The 15,483-nt window shown below is 37.6% G+C and overlaps 1 protein-coding gene across 1 annotated transcript; it reads left to right on the top strand.

Annotated features, from left to right (window-relative positions):
• The first annotated feature begins 2,078 nt into the window (after positions 1-2,078).
• Positions 2,079-2,666, top strand: LOC131148383 (uncharacterized). The gene has a single exon (XM_058098096.1). It carries the CDS (start codon positions 2,079-2,081, stop codon positions 2,664-2,666), a length of 588 nt encoding a protein of 195 aa, XP_057954079.1.
• Positions 2,667-15,483: the final 12,817 nt, after the last annotated feature.

Below are 15,483 nucleotides of genomic sequence, written 5' to 3' on the forward strand. Positions count from 1 at the left end.
ATCTGAAAAAGGGCCTCGAGAAGTACTTGCAGGGAGTTCGAAAGCCATAAATGCTCAAAGAAGTAAAAGACAAATATGATCTTGGCTATGTGCCCATGGCAGCAAACCGAAAGAAGAAAACAGAAGAAAAGAAGATGCAGAGGGTAGAGAGACTTACTGGGGAAGCAAGTTCCAAGGGGGGTTCGTTGTCCCATCCATCAACCAAACCTTCGTGAAAAGTAGCCAATCAAACCTAGAGGCAGAATTGCGACAATTAAGCATATCGGTGCTGGGTTCTGAAGTCTCCTCAAGCACCTCTGAAAAGTGGGTCCTTCGTCTCCAGTCGGGAGTAAAGCTTCAGAACTGGAGCTCTTTTGATTTTCTAGATATCATCATGTAATGATCTTTGTTCAAATTTTGTTTTGTCTTGTTTTTGTAACCCACAGACACTAAAAAACGAGGGAAGTTTCTTAATCAAAATGAACTATCCATTTCTTGTCATTTATGAGCATCTTGAGATCAGTTGTCAAAATTTGTTTGTTATTGACTTCATGCAGGAATAAAGGAAATGACAACACCAGAACTCCTCACCAAGTAATTGACATTAACTTTGAAAATATAATTCATGAAACTGAAGTTGAAGAGCAAGAAATAAATTTATCCCCTGAAATGGAAAGAATGTTAAAATTAGATCAAAAACCAACCCTGACTAGTAATGACCCCACTGTCATGATCAATCTGGGGACCAAGGAAGAGCCCAAGCAAGTAAATATTGGTGCACTACTAAAGGGTGAGGAAAGTAGCAAAATAATTGAGTTGCGAAGAGAATACCGTGATGTCTTTGCCTAGTTGTACCAGGATATGTCAGGTCTAAACACGGACTTGGTAACCCATAAGATTCCCCTTCATCCTGACTCTAAGACTGTAAAGCAGAAGCTGAGAATAATGCGGCCGGAGATGTTGCTCAAAATAAAAGAAGAGGTGCAGAAACAGTTCGAGGTAGGATTCTTGGAGGTAGTGTGGTATCCTGAATGGATGACCAACATTGCCCTGATAATAAAAAAGAACGGTAAAGTACGAGTCTGTGTCGACTACTGGGATTTAAATAAAGCAAGCCTTAAAGATAATTTCCTACTCTCGCATATCGATGTGCTGGTGGACAACACTGTAGGGAATGCCTTATTTTCATTCATGGATGGATTTTTGGGATACAACTAGATCAGGATGGTGCCTGAGGATAAGGAAAAGACAACCTTCATCATACTATGGGGGACTTTCTGCTATAGGGTCATGCCATTCAGACTAAAAAACGCCAGGGCCACTTACCAAAGGGCTATGATAACCCTTTTTCATGACTTAATGCACAAGGAGATCGAGGTTTACATCGATGACATGATTTTTAAGTCATGAAATGAGGGAGACCATGCAGTAAACTTAGAGAAATTATTTAAGAGACTCTGAATGTACCAATTAAAGTTAAAACCCCGAAAAATGCACCTTTCGTGCCACTTCCGAAAAACTATTAGGGTTTATAGTGAGCGAGAAAGGGATCGAGGTCGACCCTGACAAGGTCAAAGCCATTCAAGAAATGCCTAGCCCAAAGTCTGAAAAGGAGGTACGAAGTTTCCTGGGTAGGCTCAACTACATTGCCCAGTTCATATCCCAACTAACCGCCACTTGTGAGCCCATCTTCAAGTTGTCAAGAAAGAACAACCTAGAAAAGTGGAACGAAGAGTGCCAAGTAGCTTTCAAAAAGATAAAGGAGTATCTCTTGAACCCCCCAATGCTGGTGCCCTCAGTGCCCGGAAGGCCGCTGATTTTGTACCTAGCAGTCTCAAAAAATACCATGGGTTGTGTGTTAGGCCAACATAATGAGACGGGAAGAAAAGAAAGGGTTATTTACTACCTAAGTAAGAAGTTCACAGATTACGAGTCAAAGTACTCTGACTTAGAAAAAACATGTTGCGCTTTGGTATGGGCAGTTAGTAGGTTGAGGCAATATACATTGTATTACTCCACTCGGCTGATCTCCAAAATGGACCCGATCAAAGTACATATATGAAAAGCCTGCAGTAATAGGACGGGTAGCACGATGGAAGATGTTGCTGACCGAGTACGACATTACTTATGTCACTAGGAAAGCCATCAAGCGTAGTATCATTGCGGAATACCTGACAAAGAGGGCAATGGAGGACTACCAACCTATAGAGTTCGAGTTCCCAGACCAAGACATTGACTCCATAACCCAAGAAGTAGAAGACCTTGAAAAATGGATGATGTTGTTTGACAGGGGAGTCAATGTTTGGGGACACGGAATAGGAGCTATGCTCATATCACCGGAAGGGAAACATTATCCTGTGGTAGCCAAGCTCGTCTTTCCTTGCACTAACAACATAGCAGAATACGAGGCTTGTATGCAGGGATTGCAGGTTGCTATGGATCGGGGTATCAAGAGATTAATGGTAAGAGGAGACTCAGCCTTGGTCATTCACCAGCTGATCGAGGAATGGGAGACTCGCGATGCCAAACTGGTACCGTATCGAGAGTACATCCAAGAGATGACCGAAGGATTTGATAGTATTAGTTTCTTCCATATGCCGAGTGAGAACAATGTGATTCCTGATGCATTAGCTACACTAGAATCTTTGTTCAAGGTAGAAGAAGGGGTGGAGATTGAACCTATTTAGATCAAAATACAATAAAAACCCGCCCACTTCATGGTGATAGAGGAGGCCAATGGAAATCCTTGGTTTCATGATATCAAAACATACATCCAAAAAAGTGAGTACCCCAAAAGGGCAACCAGTAATGATCGGAAGACAATCAGAAGGCTGGCTATGAGGTTCTTCTTGGATGGCGAAGTATTGTACAAAAGAAATCATGATATGACTCTTCTACGGTGCGTAGAAGCGCAGGAGGCTCGACGAGTCATGCGTGAGGTCCACGAAGGAGTTTGTGGTACTCACGCTAGGGGCCACTCATTGGCACGAAAAATATTTAGGAGCGGATACTACTGGATGACCATGGAGAGAGATTGCATTGACTATGTTCGGAAGTGCCATAAGTGCCAAGTCTACGGCGACTGGATACAAGTTCCACTGGCCCCGCTTCATGTTCTTTCCGCACCATGGCCCTTTTTAGCCTGGGGCATGGATGTGATTAAGCTGATAAGTCCAAAAGCTAGCAATGGGCGCTGTTTCATTTTTGTGGCAATTGATTATTTTACTAAATGGGTAGAGACTGCCTCATTTTCCAGCCTCATGCAAAATGTGGTAAGTTATTTCATCAAAAGAGAGCTGATTTGCCGATATGGAATCCCTTAAAGGATAATTACAGCTAATGCCAAGAACTTGAACAACGCAGTAAAGACGAAGCTATGCAACCGGTTCAAGGTCAGAAACCATAATTCAGCTTCGTATAGGCCGCAGATGAATGGGGTAATGGAAGCAGCTAATAAGAACATTAAGAACATCCTGGAGAAGATGACAGAAACTTACAAAGATTGGCATGAAAAACTTCCTTTTGCTCTGATGGCTTATATGACTACAGCTAGAACCTCCACAGGTGCTACTCCTTTCTCCTTGGTGTACAGTAGAAGTTGAAATCCCATCTCTGAGAGTCCTGAAAGAGGTAGAGCTAGCTGAGGCAGAGTGGATACAATTTCGGTATGACCAATTAAACCTAATTAAGGAAAAAAGGATGGCTGCCATAGCCCATGGCCAATTGTATCAAAGAAGAATGATAAGAGCATTCAACCGAAAGTATAGCCCCAAAAGTTCCAAGAGGGGGACCTGGACTTGGTATTGAAGAAGATTTTACCCATCCATACAGACCCTCACAACAAGTGGACACCGAACTATGAAAGGCCCTATGTGGTGAAGAAGGCATTCTCAAGAGGTGCCCTACTGTTGGCAGATATGGATGGAACCGACCTTTTGCATCCTATTAATTTTGATGCTGTAAAAAAGTATTATGCCTAATGGTTGTGTACATCCCCAAAGGAAATTAATAAAAGGATCATATTGTTATTTCATGTGTTCTCTCTTTGGTCATTGTTTCGATTAAATGATGGATGACCATTTTTGGCCCGCTAGTTTCCCCTTAAAGAACCCAATGTCTTTTAATCACTGGAAGAACCCTTTTAAGCTTTAAAATTAAACCATTTTCTTCAAAAAGTCATTTCCCAAAAATCAAACTGGGTCAGGGTTTTTCAAGGGTTTGGAAAATCATGTGAGACAACAATTGGCTACCAAAGTGATGGCAAGCCATCTTTTCTGCTACCAAGAAGAAGATCAAAGAAAAACCCCTTGTAAGCCCTTTGAGCCTAAAAGAATTCAATTCTTGATCAACCCGTCAAACAATCACACCCCACATTGGGGAAGTTTAAAGGGAGTAGTCCCTATGAGCTCCCAATGAACATAATGCCCAAAAATCCTCTGTAAAAGGGAAAGCAAAAAAGAAGAAAGTGCAAAAAAAGAAGAAAAAGAAAGAAAATTTAAAGAGACATGCTTAAGATGTGATTTTTGACCAAGGATTACCCTTTTTAAATTCAGTAAAGTTTGAGTCGTATTGTACCCTTTTATTCTCTAACAAATGCCTTCAGCCTACATCACGGTCCAAATAGAAGTCCTGACCAGATTGGTACACATTGCTGTCTCAAATGATCCGTTAGACTCAATGTTGAGTTTGAACTACATAATGACCTGATCCTGAAAGGGTACATAGGCAGCTTGTTCAAAATTCACAAGTTCAGTCAATACGTTGTAGAAAACCCCAAATTAGGGCAGTAAATGTTATGAGGGGATGGGATTTTGGAGTCCGAGTTTACTTTCCTTCTGGTAGCCCACAACCCTAAGCTTGCGTTTTGTCCCAAGACTTAAAGACCATCCAAAGGTCAAACCATAAGCAAAACCCCAAACGAACCTTGAGCAAATGATAGAATTAAAGGCACCACTCAGCCTCACAACATCAAGAAAGGTCGGCCTCCTTTTGATTGAAACTGGGACAGTTGCTGAGAGTTAGTTTTCATAAATATGTGTCGATACCATAAGTTAGTTTTCATAAATTAGTGTCGATACCATAAGGATAGGAAACGCTGGTATAAAATTTATCCTTTTCCTGAAACAATCTTTGACCATAGCAAAACAACTATTTTACAAAACCTAATATCTTGATTTAGCACGTTAATGACATAAATGCATAATCATTTTCATTATCAGGAATCCCCCGTTTTCTAAAAAAACCCAAAAGGAATAGTCAAAAGAATCGAGAGTTCTATGTACCAGGGTAGTTTTTGGGCACCGGTGGGAAATTGAAGCATGTTTAGGATCGGTGATAAGAAAACATTGAGGTAGATTTTAAGCACCTTTTGGGTCTTGAAAATCACTGAAAGTACTAATCGCCGAACACTAGGGCAAATTTTGAGCACCTTTTGGGTTTTGAAAATCATTGAAAGTACTAACAACCAAACACTGAGGCAGATTTTGAGCACCTTTTGAGTCTTAAACATCGATGAAAGTACTGGCAGATAAACACTGAGGAAGATTTTAGGTCAAGTTTCAGTCGGGCTAGGTCAGATGCCTTTATGTTAGAAGGAAATTCTGAAAGCGTGACTAAAACAGGAGGTTGACTATAACCGCATTAGAAAGAAGAAAGGCATGTAGCCTCAGGAAGTTCACGCATCCTCATGCATTCCATATATTCATGCATTTTAGGGAAGGCATTTGGGGTCACGTTATGCGACATGCATCCATGCATCCCAGCATGCACACATATAGTAACAAACCATGCATTCATACTTGTCTTGTAAAATAAGCTTGTGAATATTCCTCTCGTGTTCTTGACTGTTCGACGCTTGAAACTGGGGGAGCTGACCCATTAGGGCATTGGTTTTTGAATTTCAGAATGGGCGATCTAAATACAGCCAAAGAACCTCAGAATCTCGCACCTAATAAATCATCCCCAGTAGAGCAACATTTTTGGGACCTAGAACCCCACACTTGAATGCTCGTGGCCCAAGAGATCTCGGGATTTGGCTCCCAATTGATCATCCCCAATGGAGTAACTCTGAGCCCTGCACTTGAGAACACTTTTCAAGAGAATCCTAGGATTTCGTTCCCGATCAATCATCCCTAGTGGGACAACTATGTTTCGAACCTAAAAGGCCATTTTACAAAGAATCTCAGGGTAGTCTATACCTAAATGATCATTTATCACAAAAAATGTTTTCACACTTAGGAAAAATCACAAAAATGTTTGTTAGGCCCAAGAAATTATTTTCATCCCGAACAAAGTCCAAAAACCTCCCAAAATACTATTTTCATACTTAGAAAAACTTACAGATTTCAAAACCTTGAGAGCTTATTTTGTATCCTATTTTCTTGATTTTCCATCCCTATGATTGCAACAAAGGGCATGGACTCTTCTGAGTATTGGATTGCCCCGGTTATGAGGGAATACCTATATAGTATTTTTGTTCTTTTGATTTTTGAAAGGGAGTAATTTTGAAAGGCTTATTAGATTTATTTTGAGATAATTTCGATTAATCTAATACCGTTTATAAGAATGGGCGTGTAGGGGGTGCTAATACCCTCCTCTCACGTAATCATACTCCCAAGTCTGACTCTGGTGATGCAGACCGATTCTACCCCTAACGGGGTAGCAATCAAGTGTTTTAACCACACTTCAAAAGGTTAGTGGCGACTCCATCACACATCGTTTTTTCCATAAATATCACTTTTTCAAAACACACATCCATTTTTTCAAATTTGCACCCGCACCAAGTGCTAGAGTGGTTTCTGGCGAGTCCGAGACGTCGCAACAAATTGTTTATAAAATTATATACACTCTAATTTTATTATTTGAAAAAAATGTGTTTAAAAATATAATAACTAAATGAACTAATTATAAATAATTTTTTATAAAATTATATTATTTTAATAATTATCCTATTTGAAAGAAAAAAAAAAAAAAGGAAAAAAGAGTTTAAAAGAGCTTTTAATTTATTTTAGCTTTAGAAATAATTTTTGTTTTAAAATTTAAAATTTAAAATTTTATTTTCATAATATTTATAATAGTAAATAACGATGTGTAGTATATAAAATACTTCGTAGTTAAACAAAACATTTGTGAATTAAAATTTTGATATTTTGTTGACTTTATAGGTCATGCCTGGTTTTGATTATGACAAATACTCGTTATAGTTAATGGGTGTTTAAGGTTTTGCGTTGGAACTTAAATTGAAGAATCTTAATGCACATGGAAGAAAGTGAAGAATGAAGACCTAATTATTTTTATGTTGTAATATATTTCATTCATGTAAATGGTTTGTAATAGTAATTAGGGTTTTTACTTGTAATCATCACACACATCACATGCATGGTCTAATAGGTAAGCTCAAATTGAATCATAACTAAAACTGGACCCATAAATGACCGTAGGACACTCACCATTGCACATGTATGTGTTAGGCACTTTAATAGGGTGATTGTTGGATGAAATAGGACCGAAATGCACAAACTATGCACCTTTGGTTGACTGACCTGTACAGTTCATTTTGCCTTTGGTCGATCGAACCTGGTCTGGGTCAACAAGTTGACCACAGCCCGGTCGACCAAGCTATGTCAGTTTATTTGATCCCAGTCGACCGAACCTCCCTCAAGTCAACATTTTGACTTCCTGGTCAACAGAGAGAAATTTGTATACCACCAACCTGGTCGACTCAACGGTCTGGTTGACCGACAAGCTTAGTTCAAAATCCACCTGGTTGACCGAACCTCAGACATACTGAAAAATCGCCTCGGACATACATGTCCGGTCGACCAACCTAGGCAGTTCATTTTTGGCTCGGTCGACCGAACCCCAAGAACTTGGGTCGTCCGAGCTTGTCTTGGTCGACTGGTGCTCTCGGGTTGGACTTATTTTTTACCGCAGTTAACTTGGTTAAATAGGTTTAAAATAATTTAAAAATCATTAAATCTTTTCTATTAATCCCAACCTTGTCCCTTACGGTTATAATTCAAAGGGAGTCTATTTATACCCCTTCATTTGGGATAATTAGCAACATGATTAGCAAACTTGATTAAGAAATTCTCTCTCAAGCTAAAAATTCCTACAACTCATTTTCACACTCCATTCACTTATACTTACCCTCTACTATTGCTTAAACTCTCTGTAAGTTGATTGAGTGATTATTTTGATAGGTTTGCTCTCCTTGCTCTGTTTGATTGATTCAATTTTCTTGAGAGCCAAACCTAAGTGTTCTTAGGGGACTTCGTTAATAAGTCTCTCCTAAGAAGACTTGTATTAAACTTCCGAGTATTGCATATTCGTTGCAATATCTTAGGAAGTTTGTATTTTTTTTTTAGTTGCAAAAACTTTTTCCAAAACATTCTCAAATATCTTGGGAGATTTATTTTGACATACTTTTAAAAAGATATTTGTTTATGTGATATTAATCTTTGTTGCAATATTCATTGACTTACATTTCATTTTCTGAATACAAAGATTAAATATCTTTTGTAAACCAAGCATATGCATTATTTGACATTTACGTGATTGAAATATCCTATTGATTGATACTCTTGAGACTTGCTTGATATCCTTGTGTGAACACGTTGATCGAATATCTTGTGATACAAAGATTGCTTGTTGGCACTCTCACGCGCTTATTACTTTGATAGCAAATATATTTGAGAGCTAAAATAGTAGACCACACTGAGCTTACATATTAAATCACTTTGTGGTGTATGTGATTAAGCGTATATGGTTACATATCTGTTTTACACAAAACCACAATCACTGTACTAATATTCTTTGATTGTAAAATCTGAGTGTTTCCAGGCGTGGCCTGAGGGGGCGGTAATCCTGCCCTATAAGGATTGATTGTAAAGGTTGAGGTCAGCCCTATGCTAATTGACCTGGTTTGTGTAGGTGCCACTCCACCCGTTTAAGTGAGCAAGTATAGTGGTAACCCTTGTGCTTGTTAGCCAAGGTGGGGGCATAGGCAATTGGCCGAACCTCGATAACATTTTTGTGTGTCACTCTTACTTTACTACTTTCTAGTACATGTGCTGTTAATTAAATGGCTTTACTTAATTTCTGGTATATTTACATTACTTGCACTAGATTGACTATAGGGTTGTGAAGTGTTAGAATATTTACACAGGGATTAAATTTTAAAAATACCAATTCACCCCCCTTTTGGGATCACGGTAAAGCTAACAATTGGTATTAGAGCCACGTAGCATAGACTAGCTATTATTTTGCAAAAGATCACATATGACTCATAGCTCCGTGACCCCTTTTCCTAAGGGACTATCTTCCATACGACCTCATGTTTTCAGTGGTGTTTATTACACCTTCTAGAAATAGAGGATGCACATCTACCTTCAGAATACTGATTGGAAGGTGTGGAGGATTTTCTCTAAGGGAAATTATGTCCCTATGAAAACTGAGAGCGCGACTAGAGTTCCTAAGACCAAGGAAGAATATAATGATAATGATATGAAAGCTATTAATTTAAATGCCACTACCATGAATATTTTGTACTATAGTCTTGATGTAAATGAATTTAACAGAATAATGGCATGTTCTACTACAAAAGAAATATGAGATAAGTTAGAGGTCACATATGAGGGTACTAGAGATGTGAAAGACAGTAGGATAGATATGTTGACCAGTGAGTATGAGGCCTTTAGGATGAATGTAAGTGAGTCCATTCAGAGCATGTACACTAGATTCATACACATCATAAACTCACTGCATGCATTAGGAAAGACTTATCCCACATACGAGATGATTAGCAAGATCCTTAGAGGCTTACCTCCTGTTTAGGAAGCCAAGGCTACGGCCATTGCTGAGGGTAGAGACCTTAAGGCCATGACTTTAGATGAATTGATAGGTTCCCTGATCACTTATAAATTAGCCAAAAATGAGAGACTTAATGAGCATAATAGGGCTAAGAATGTGACTACATTGAAAATATCCACAAACACATCTAGTGAATGCAGTGAATCTGATACTGATGAGGATATGGCTATGCTAACCAAAAAATTTAGCAGATTCTTCAGGAAGAAAAAAATGCCATATAAAAAATACAAGGAGTCTACAACTGAAAAGGAAGAGTCAAGTAAAAGAAAAGAAAAATCAAATGCTCCCACATGTTACAATTGCAACAAGGTCGGGCACATCAAACCAGATTGCTCATTGCTGAAAAAGAAGGCTAAGAAAAAGAAGGAAGCCATGAAGGCTGAGACATCATGAGATAAACTTAGCAGCAGCGACTCAGAATTAGACCACAGAGACTTAGAGGTCGCTAATTTGTGCTTGATGGCACACGAGGATGAGGTATCTTCTTCTAACTCATTGTCTTCATATTATTCATCTGATGATTGTGATTTTGATTGCATGCCTACATTTAGAGAGTTGCAATTTGAATATATTCGCGTATCTAAACTATTAGGCAAAATGACCAAAGAAAATAATGATGTGAAAAAGAAATGTGAAAATTGGTCAAAATTGTTTAATATTGCAAAAACCTCTCATGCTTCCATTTTAAAAGAAAAAGATGCTACTATTGTTGAGCTTAAGAGGAAATTGGAGGATAGCTCCAAAATTATTTTTAAATTCACCGAGGGCAAACGCAATTTTGAAAAACTACTTGGTGCCCAAAGAAACTCCTTAAGTAAAGAGGGTCTTGGTTTTAATGGTATTGAAAATATTAGACGACCTGATCTTTACTTAGGACATTTTACACATGAGTCAAAGTCTAATATCTCTCCTAAAGATCCTAAGTGTAGATTAAGATGTTTTAAATGTAAACAAATTGGTCATATTCAATTTGATTGTCCACTTAGGAATAAGCATGCTAGAATTAGGAAAGTATGGGTAGTTAAGGGAGATCTGGCTACTAACCCCCGTGGACCCAATAAAATTTGGGGACCAGCATCAGTTACTTAGTTTATTTTGCAGGTTTGCCTAAGATCGGCCTCCTCCAAGGATCGGTGGTACTTGAATAGCGGGTGCTTATGGCACATAACCAGCGATAAGGGAAAATTCACTTCAATCGTTCCCATGGATGGAGGCTATGTGACATTTGGCAACAATGCAAAAAGACGCATCATCGGGGTAGGTAAGGTTGGTAAGGATTCCTCTCTTACTATAGATAATGTTTTATTGGTTGATGGACTGAAGCATAATTTACTAAGCATAAGTCAGTTGTGTGAAATAGGATATAAAGTATCTTTTGAAAATGACAAATGCATAGTATAAAATAAATCAGATCACAAAGTTCTTTTTACTGTAGATCGCCATGAAAATATTTATACTACTTCTCTTGATTACTTAGCTTCACAACAAGTAACATATTTTTCTACTATAAATGAAGCTAGTTGGTTATGACATAGGCTCTTAGGACACGCTAGCATGGATTTATTGTCAAAACTTGTTAGAAAAGAATTAGTAAAAGGCCTTCCTAAAATGTCATTTGTAAAAGATAAAATTTGTGATGAATGTCAAATGGGTAAGCAAATGAAATCTAGTTTTAAGAAAAAGAAATTCATATCTACTACTAGACCACTTGAGATGCTTCATTTAGATTTATTTGGTCCTAATTCAGTGCAAAGTCTTGGTGGTAAATCATATGCTTTTGTAATTGTGGATGACTTTTCTAGATTCACATGGGTGTTGTTTCTTGCACATAAAAATGAATCATGTGAACAGTTCACTAAACTTTGTAGGAGAATCCAGAATGAAAAGGGATATAAGATAACTCATATAAGAAGTGATAGAGGCATTAATTAAAAAATGAAAGCATAGAAAACAATTGTGACTTAGAGGGCATATCACATAACTTCTCTGCACCTAAGACACCTCAACAAAATGGTGTGGTAGAAAGAAAGAATAGGTCACTACAAAAGATGGGTAGAACTATGCTGAATGAACATAATTTACCTAAATACTTTTGGGATGAGGCTATAAATACAACATGCTATGAATAGGGTGTTGATCAGACCGTCAATTAATAAAACCCCTTATGAATTGTGGAACCATAAGCCTAATATTTTCTATTTTCATGTGTTTGGTTGTAAATGTTTTGTGCTGGAGATAATGAACACTTAGGAAAATTTGACTCTAAATCTGATGAAGGTATTTTCCTAGGTTATGCACTAAATAGTAAAGCATATAAGGTTTTCAACAAAAGAACATTGACTGTCATTGAATCTATTCATATTGTGTTTGATGAATCTAATCCATTTTCTAAGAAAGATGATGAAGATGATATTGACATTATAAAATGCTTAGATAAATTATCAATTGAAGACAATGCAAGTGAAAACCCAGAAGAATCATGCAAAGTTAATGAAAATGAGGAGTTGCCTAGAGATTGGAAATTCATTAGAAATCATCCCATTGATTAAATCTTAGGTGAACGATCCTGTGGCGTAGCCACAAGATCCTCCTTAAGAAATCTAGTAAATCATTCTGCTTTCTTATCCCAAGAAGAACCTAAAAGTATTAAAGAAGCCATAGAGGATGAGTCTTAGGTGATGTCCATGCAAAAAGAACTTAATCAATTTGAAAGAAGTAAAGTGTGGACTCTAGTTCCAAGGCCTAATGATCACACAATTATTGGAACTAAATGGGTGCATAGAAATAAGAAAGATGAGAATGAGGTAGTAACTAGGAATAAGGTTAGACTAGTTGCCCAAGGGTGTTATGAGCAAGAAAGGATTGACTTTGATGAAACATATGCTCCTATTGCTAGGTTAGAAGTCATTTGTATGCTACTTGCTTTTACCACCTTTAAAAGTTTTAAATTGTTTAAAATGGATGTTAAAAGTTCCTTTCTAAATGGCTATATTAATGAAGAAGTATATGTAGAATAACCACCCGGTTTTGAAAATCATAAAAATCCATATCATGTTTACCAGTTGTCTAAGGCCTTGTATGGATTGAAACAAGCTCATAGAGCTTGGTATGAGAGGCTTAGTGGTTTTCTACTAGAAAATGGGTTTACCCGTGGCAAGATTGACACTACACCTTTCATCAAATCCAAAAATGATGATATGCTCCTTGTTCATATCTATGTGGATGATATCATTTTTGGGGCAACTAATGATGAGTTATGTAATGAGTTTTCCAAATGCATGCAAAGTGAATTTGAAATGAGCATGATAGATGAACTTAGTTTCTTCTTAGGGATGCAAATCAAACAAACTAAACATGGAACTTTCATATGTCAATCTAAATACATCAGGGACTTGCTAAAGAAATTTAACATGGAAGATTGTAAAATTCTTGGTACACCTATGAACTCTTCCATTAAGCTTGATAAAGATGAGCAAGGAATCCTTATTGACGTAAAATTGTATCGTGGCATGATTGGGAGTCTCCTATACCTTACTGCTAGTAGGCCTGACATTATGTTTAGTGTGTGTATGTGTGCTAGGTTTCAGGCTACCCCTAAGGAATCTCATTTAAAAGTTTTTAAATGAATCCTTAGCTACCTAGTTGGGACTATAAAGTTAGGCTTGTGGTACCCTAAGCATACTACTTTTGAGATTATTAGTTATACTGATGTTGACTTTGCCAGTAATAAGGTTTATAGTAAAAGTACCAGCAGCACTTGTCACTATTTAGGACAAATCTCTTATTTCTTGGTTCCCCAAGAAACAATACTTAGTTGCCTTATCCACAACCAAAACTGAATATATTGTGACTGGAAGTTGTTGTGCCCAAACTCTTCATATGAAACAACAACTTATGGATTATGGATTGCACTATAATACAATTCCGATTAAAAGTGATAATACAAGTGCAATCAACATCTCTAAAAATCCTATCTCATATTCACGAACTAAACACATTGAGATTAGACATCATTTTCTTTGTGAATGACTCACTCGAAAAATGAGCAGCTCGGAAGCTATCCCAAGTATAGGAGTTACGTCGTGTAATATTAAGCCCAAGGGCTAGATCGTCTCCTCAGGGAATGCGTTTTAATCTCAAAATTTACGTTCTTCCAATCGAAATTAAAAAGGTACTGAACTCAGTTTAGATTCAGGATTTTCAAAATTGTGGAGACTCAAATTACATACACACGTAAATTAAAGTCCTAAAATTAGCACGCACAGAATTAAATAACAATAATGGAAATCCTAGTCTACTTAAGAAAATACTGAAACACGCTTAATTAAAAATAACAACTTTGAATAAGGAATTATAACACGCAGGAATGGAAACTCAATCAAACACACACATATGCTCAATAAAAATTGAACCTTTAACAAGAATTAGGATCTCGAATCAAAATTAAACCATTAACGATATGAATATAGAATATGATAAAAACACAACTTTAACAAAACCGACCCTAAACTAAACTGAACCTCAAAAGAAAAATTAAAACTTGGAAAACTTCAAAACAAAACAATATTTTTTTATATTTTATTTTTTTTCTTTTTATTTTAAAATTACCCAGACCTTAAAATAATTAAATACTACGAATTAAATTCCTTGTTAAACTACTTGAGTAAAATAATTAACTGGAACATACTAACGCTAAAATAAAACTTTAAATAACCATTCAAGAATCCAATTTTTTCTACTAAAAAAAAAAATTCAATCTACAACTATTCTTCATAGAATAAAACGAAAGAAAAGAAAAGAGAGAGAGCAAGCCCGAGTGGTGTCCTTGGCAGCTTCTGTGAGCAGCTGCTTGGGTAGTCTGGTGATGGGCTTTTCTGCTGGTGGCCGTGGGAGGTTCAGCAGCTGCTGTGTTGCTGGTATGGGGCTGCTGCTATGGCAATGCTGGAGGAGCAGGGTCTGGTGCAGCAACTTGTAGGCAGTGCTGGAGGATCTGCTGCTGCTGTGTTCGACCGTGGCTGCTGTGATGGAGTCATAGGTGCTGGAACAGGGACTACCACGGCTGAATTGTTGACTAAAGGAAGAAGCAGAGGACTGAAAGAGAAGGGAGGACTGAGTCTGGGGTTTGCAGAGCTTAGAGAAAGAAAAAGAAAACAAATAGAAACAGAGAAAGAGCGAGAAGACAAGAATAAATCAAAGTAAAGAGGAGAAGAAGAAGAAGAAAAGGAGAAGAAGAGAGGAGAGTTTGAGGGAGATAGAAGGGTGCCAGAGGCACACCCAAAACAGGGGAAAAAGAGGGATTAAATAGGAGAGGCTGCCCTAGACCCGGATGGAGAGGATTGACCCGGATGGGAGACCCGACCTGGATTGTTATATATATTTTTTATTCTCTGTTCATTACAAATCTGACCCTTCTAGAGCCTATTTCTCACAAAACTCAAAACACAAAAATTGTAGATAATCCTTTTCACTTTCTCTAGAAATTTGAATCATCTCGATCAGAGTTTGGATGGAAAAGTTATGCATAAAATACGAACAGGTGTCGGTTTTGGTTCCCGGGAATTTTCCTACGACAAAAAATTACCAAAACTTCATAAATAGTGCAATAAAGTTCAAGAATGATGATTTTGGCACTTT

Source organism: Malania oleifera, chromosome 1, assembly GCF_029873635.1.
Source record: "Malania oleifera isolate guangnan ecotype guangnan chromosome 1, ASM2987363v1, whole genome shotgun sequence".
Taxonomy (NCBI): Eukaryota; Viridiplantae; Streptophyta; class Magnoliopsida; order Santalales; family Ximeniaceae; genus Malania; species Malania oleifera.

What these genes read in the sequence shown, in the direction of transcription:
- LOC131148383 (XM_058098096.1), top strand. Translation starts at nt 2,079, where the DNA reads ATGTTGCTGACCGAGTACGACATTACTTATGTCACTAGGAAAGCCATC.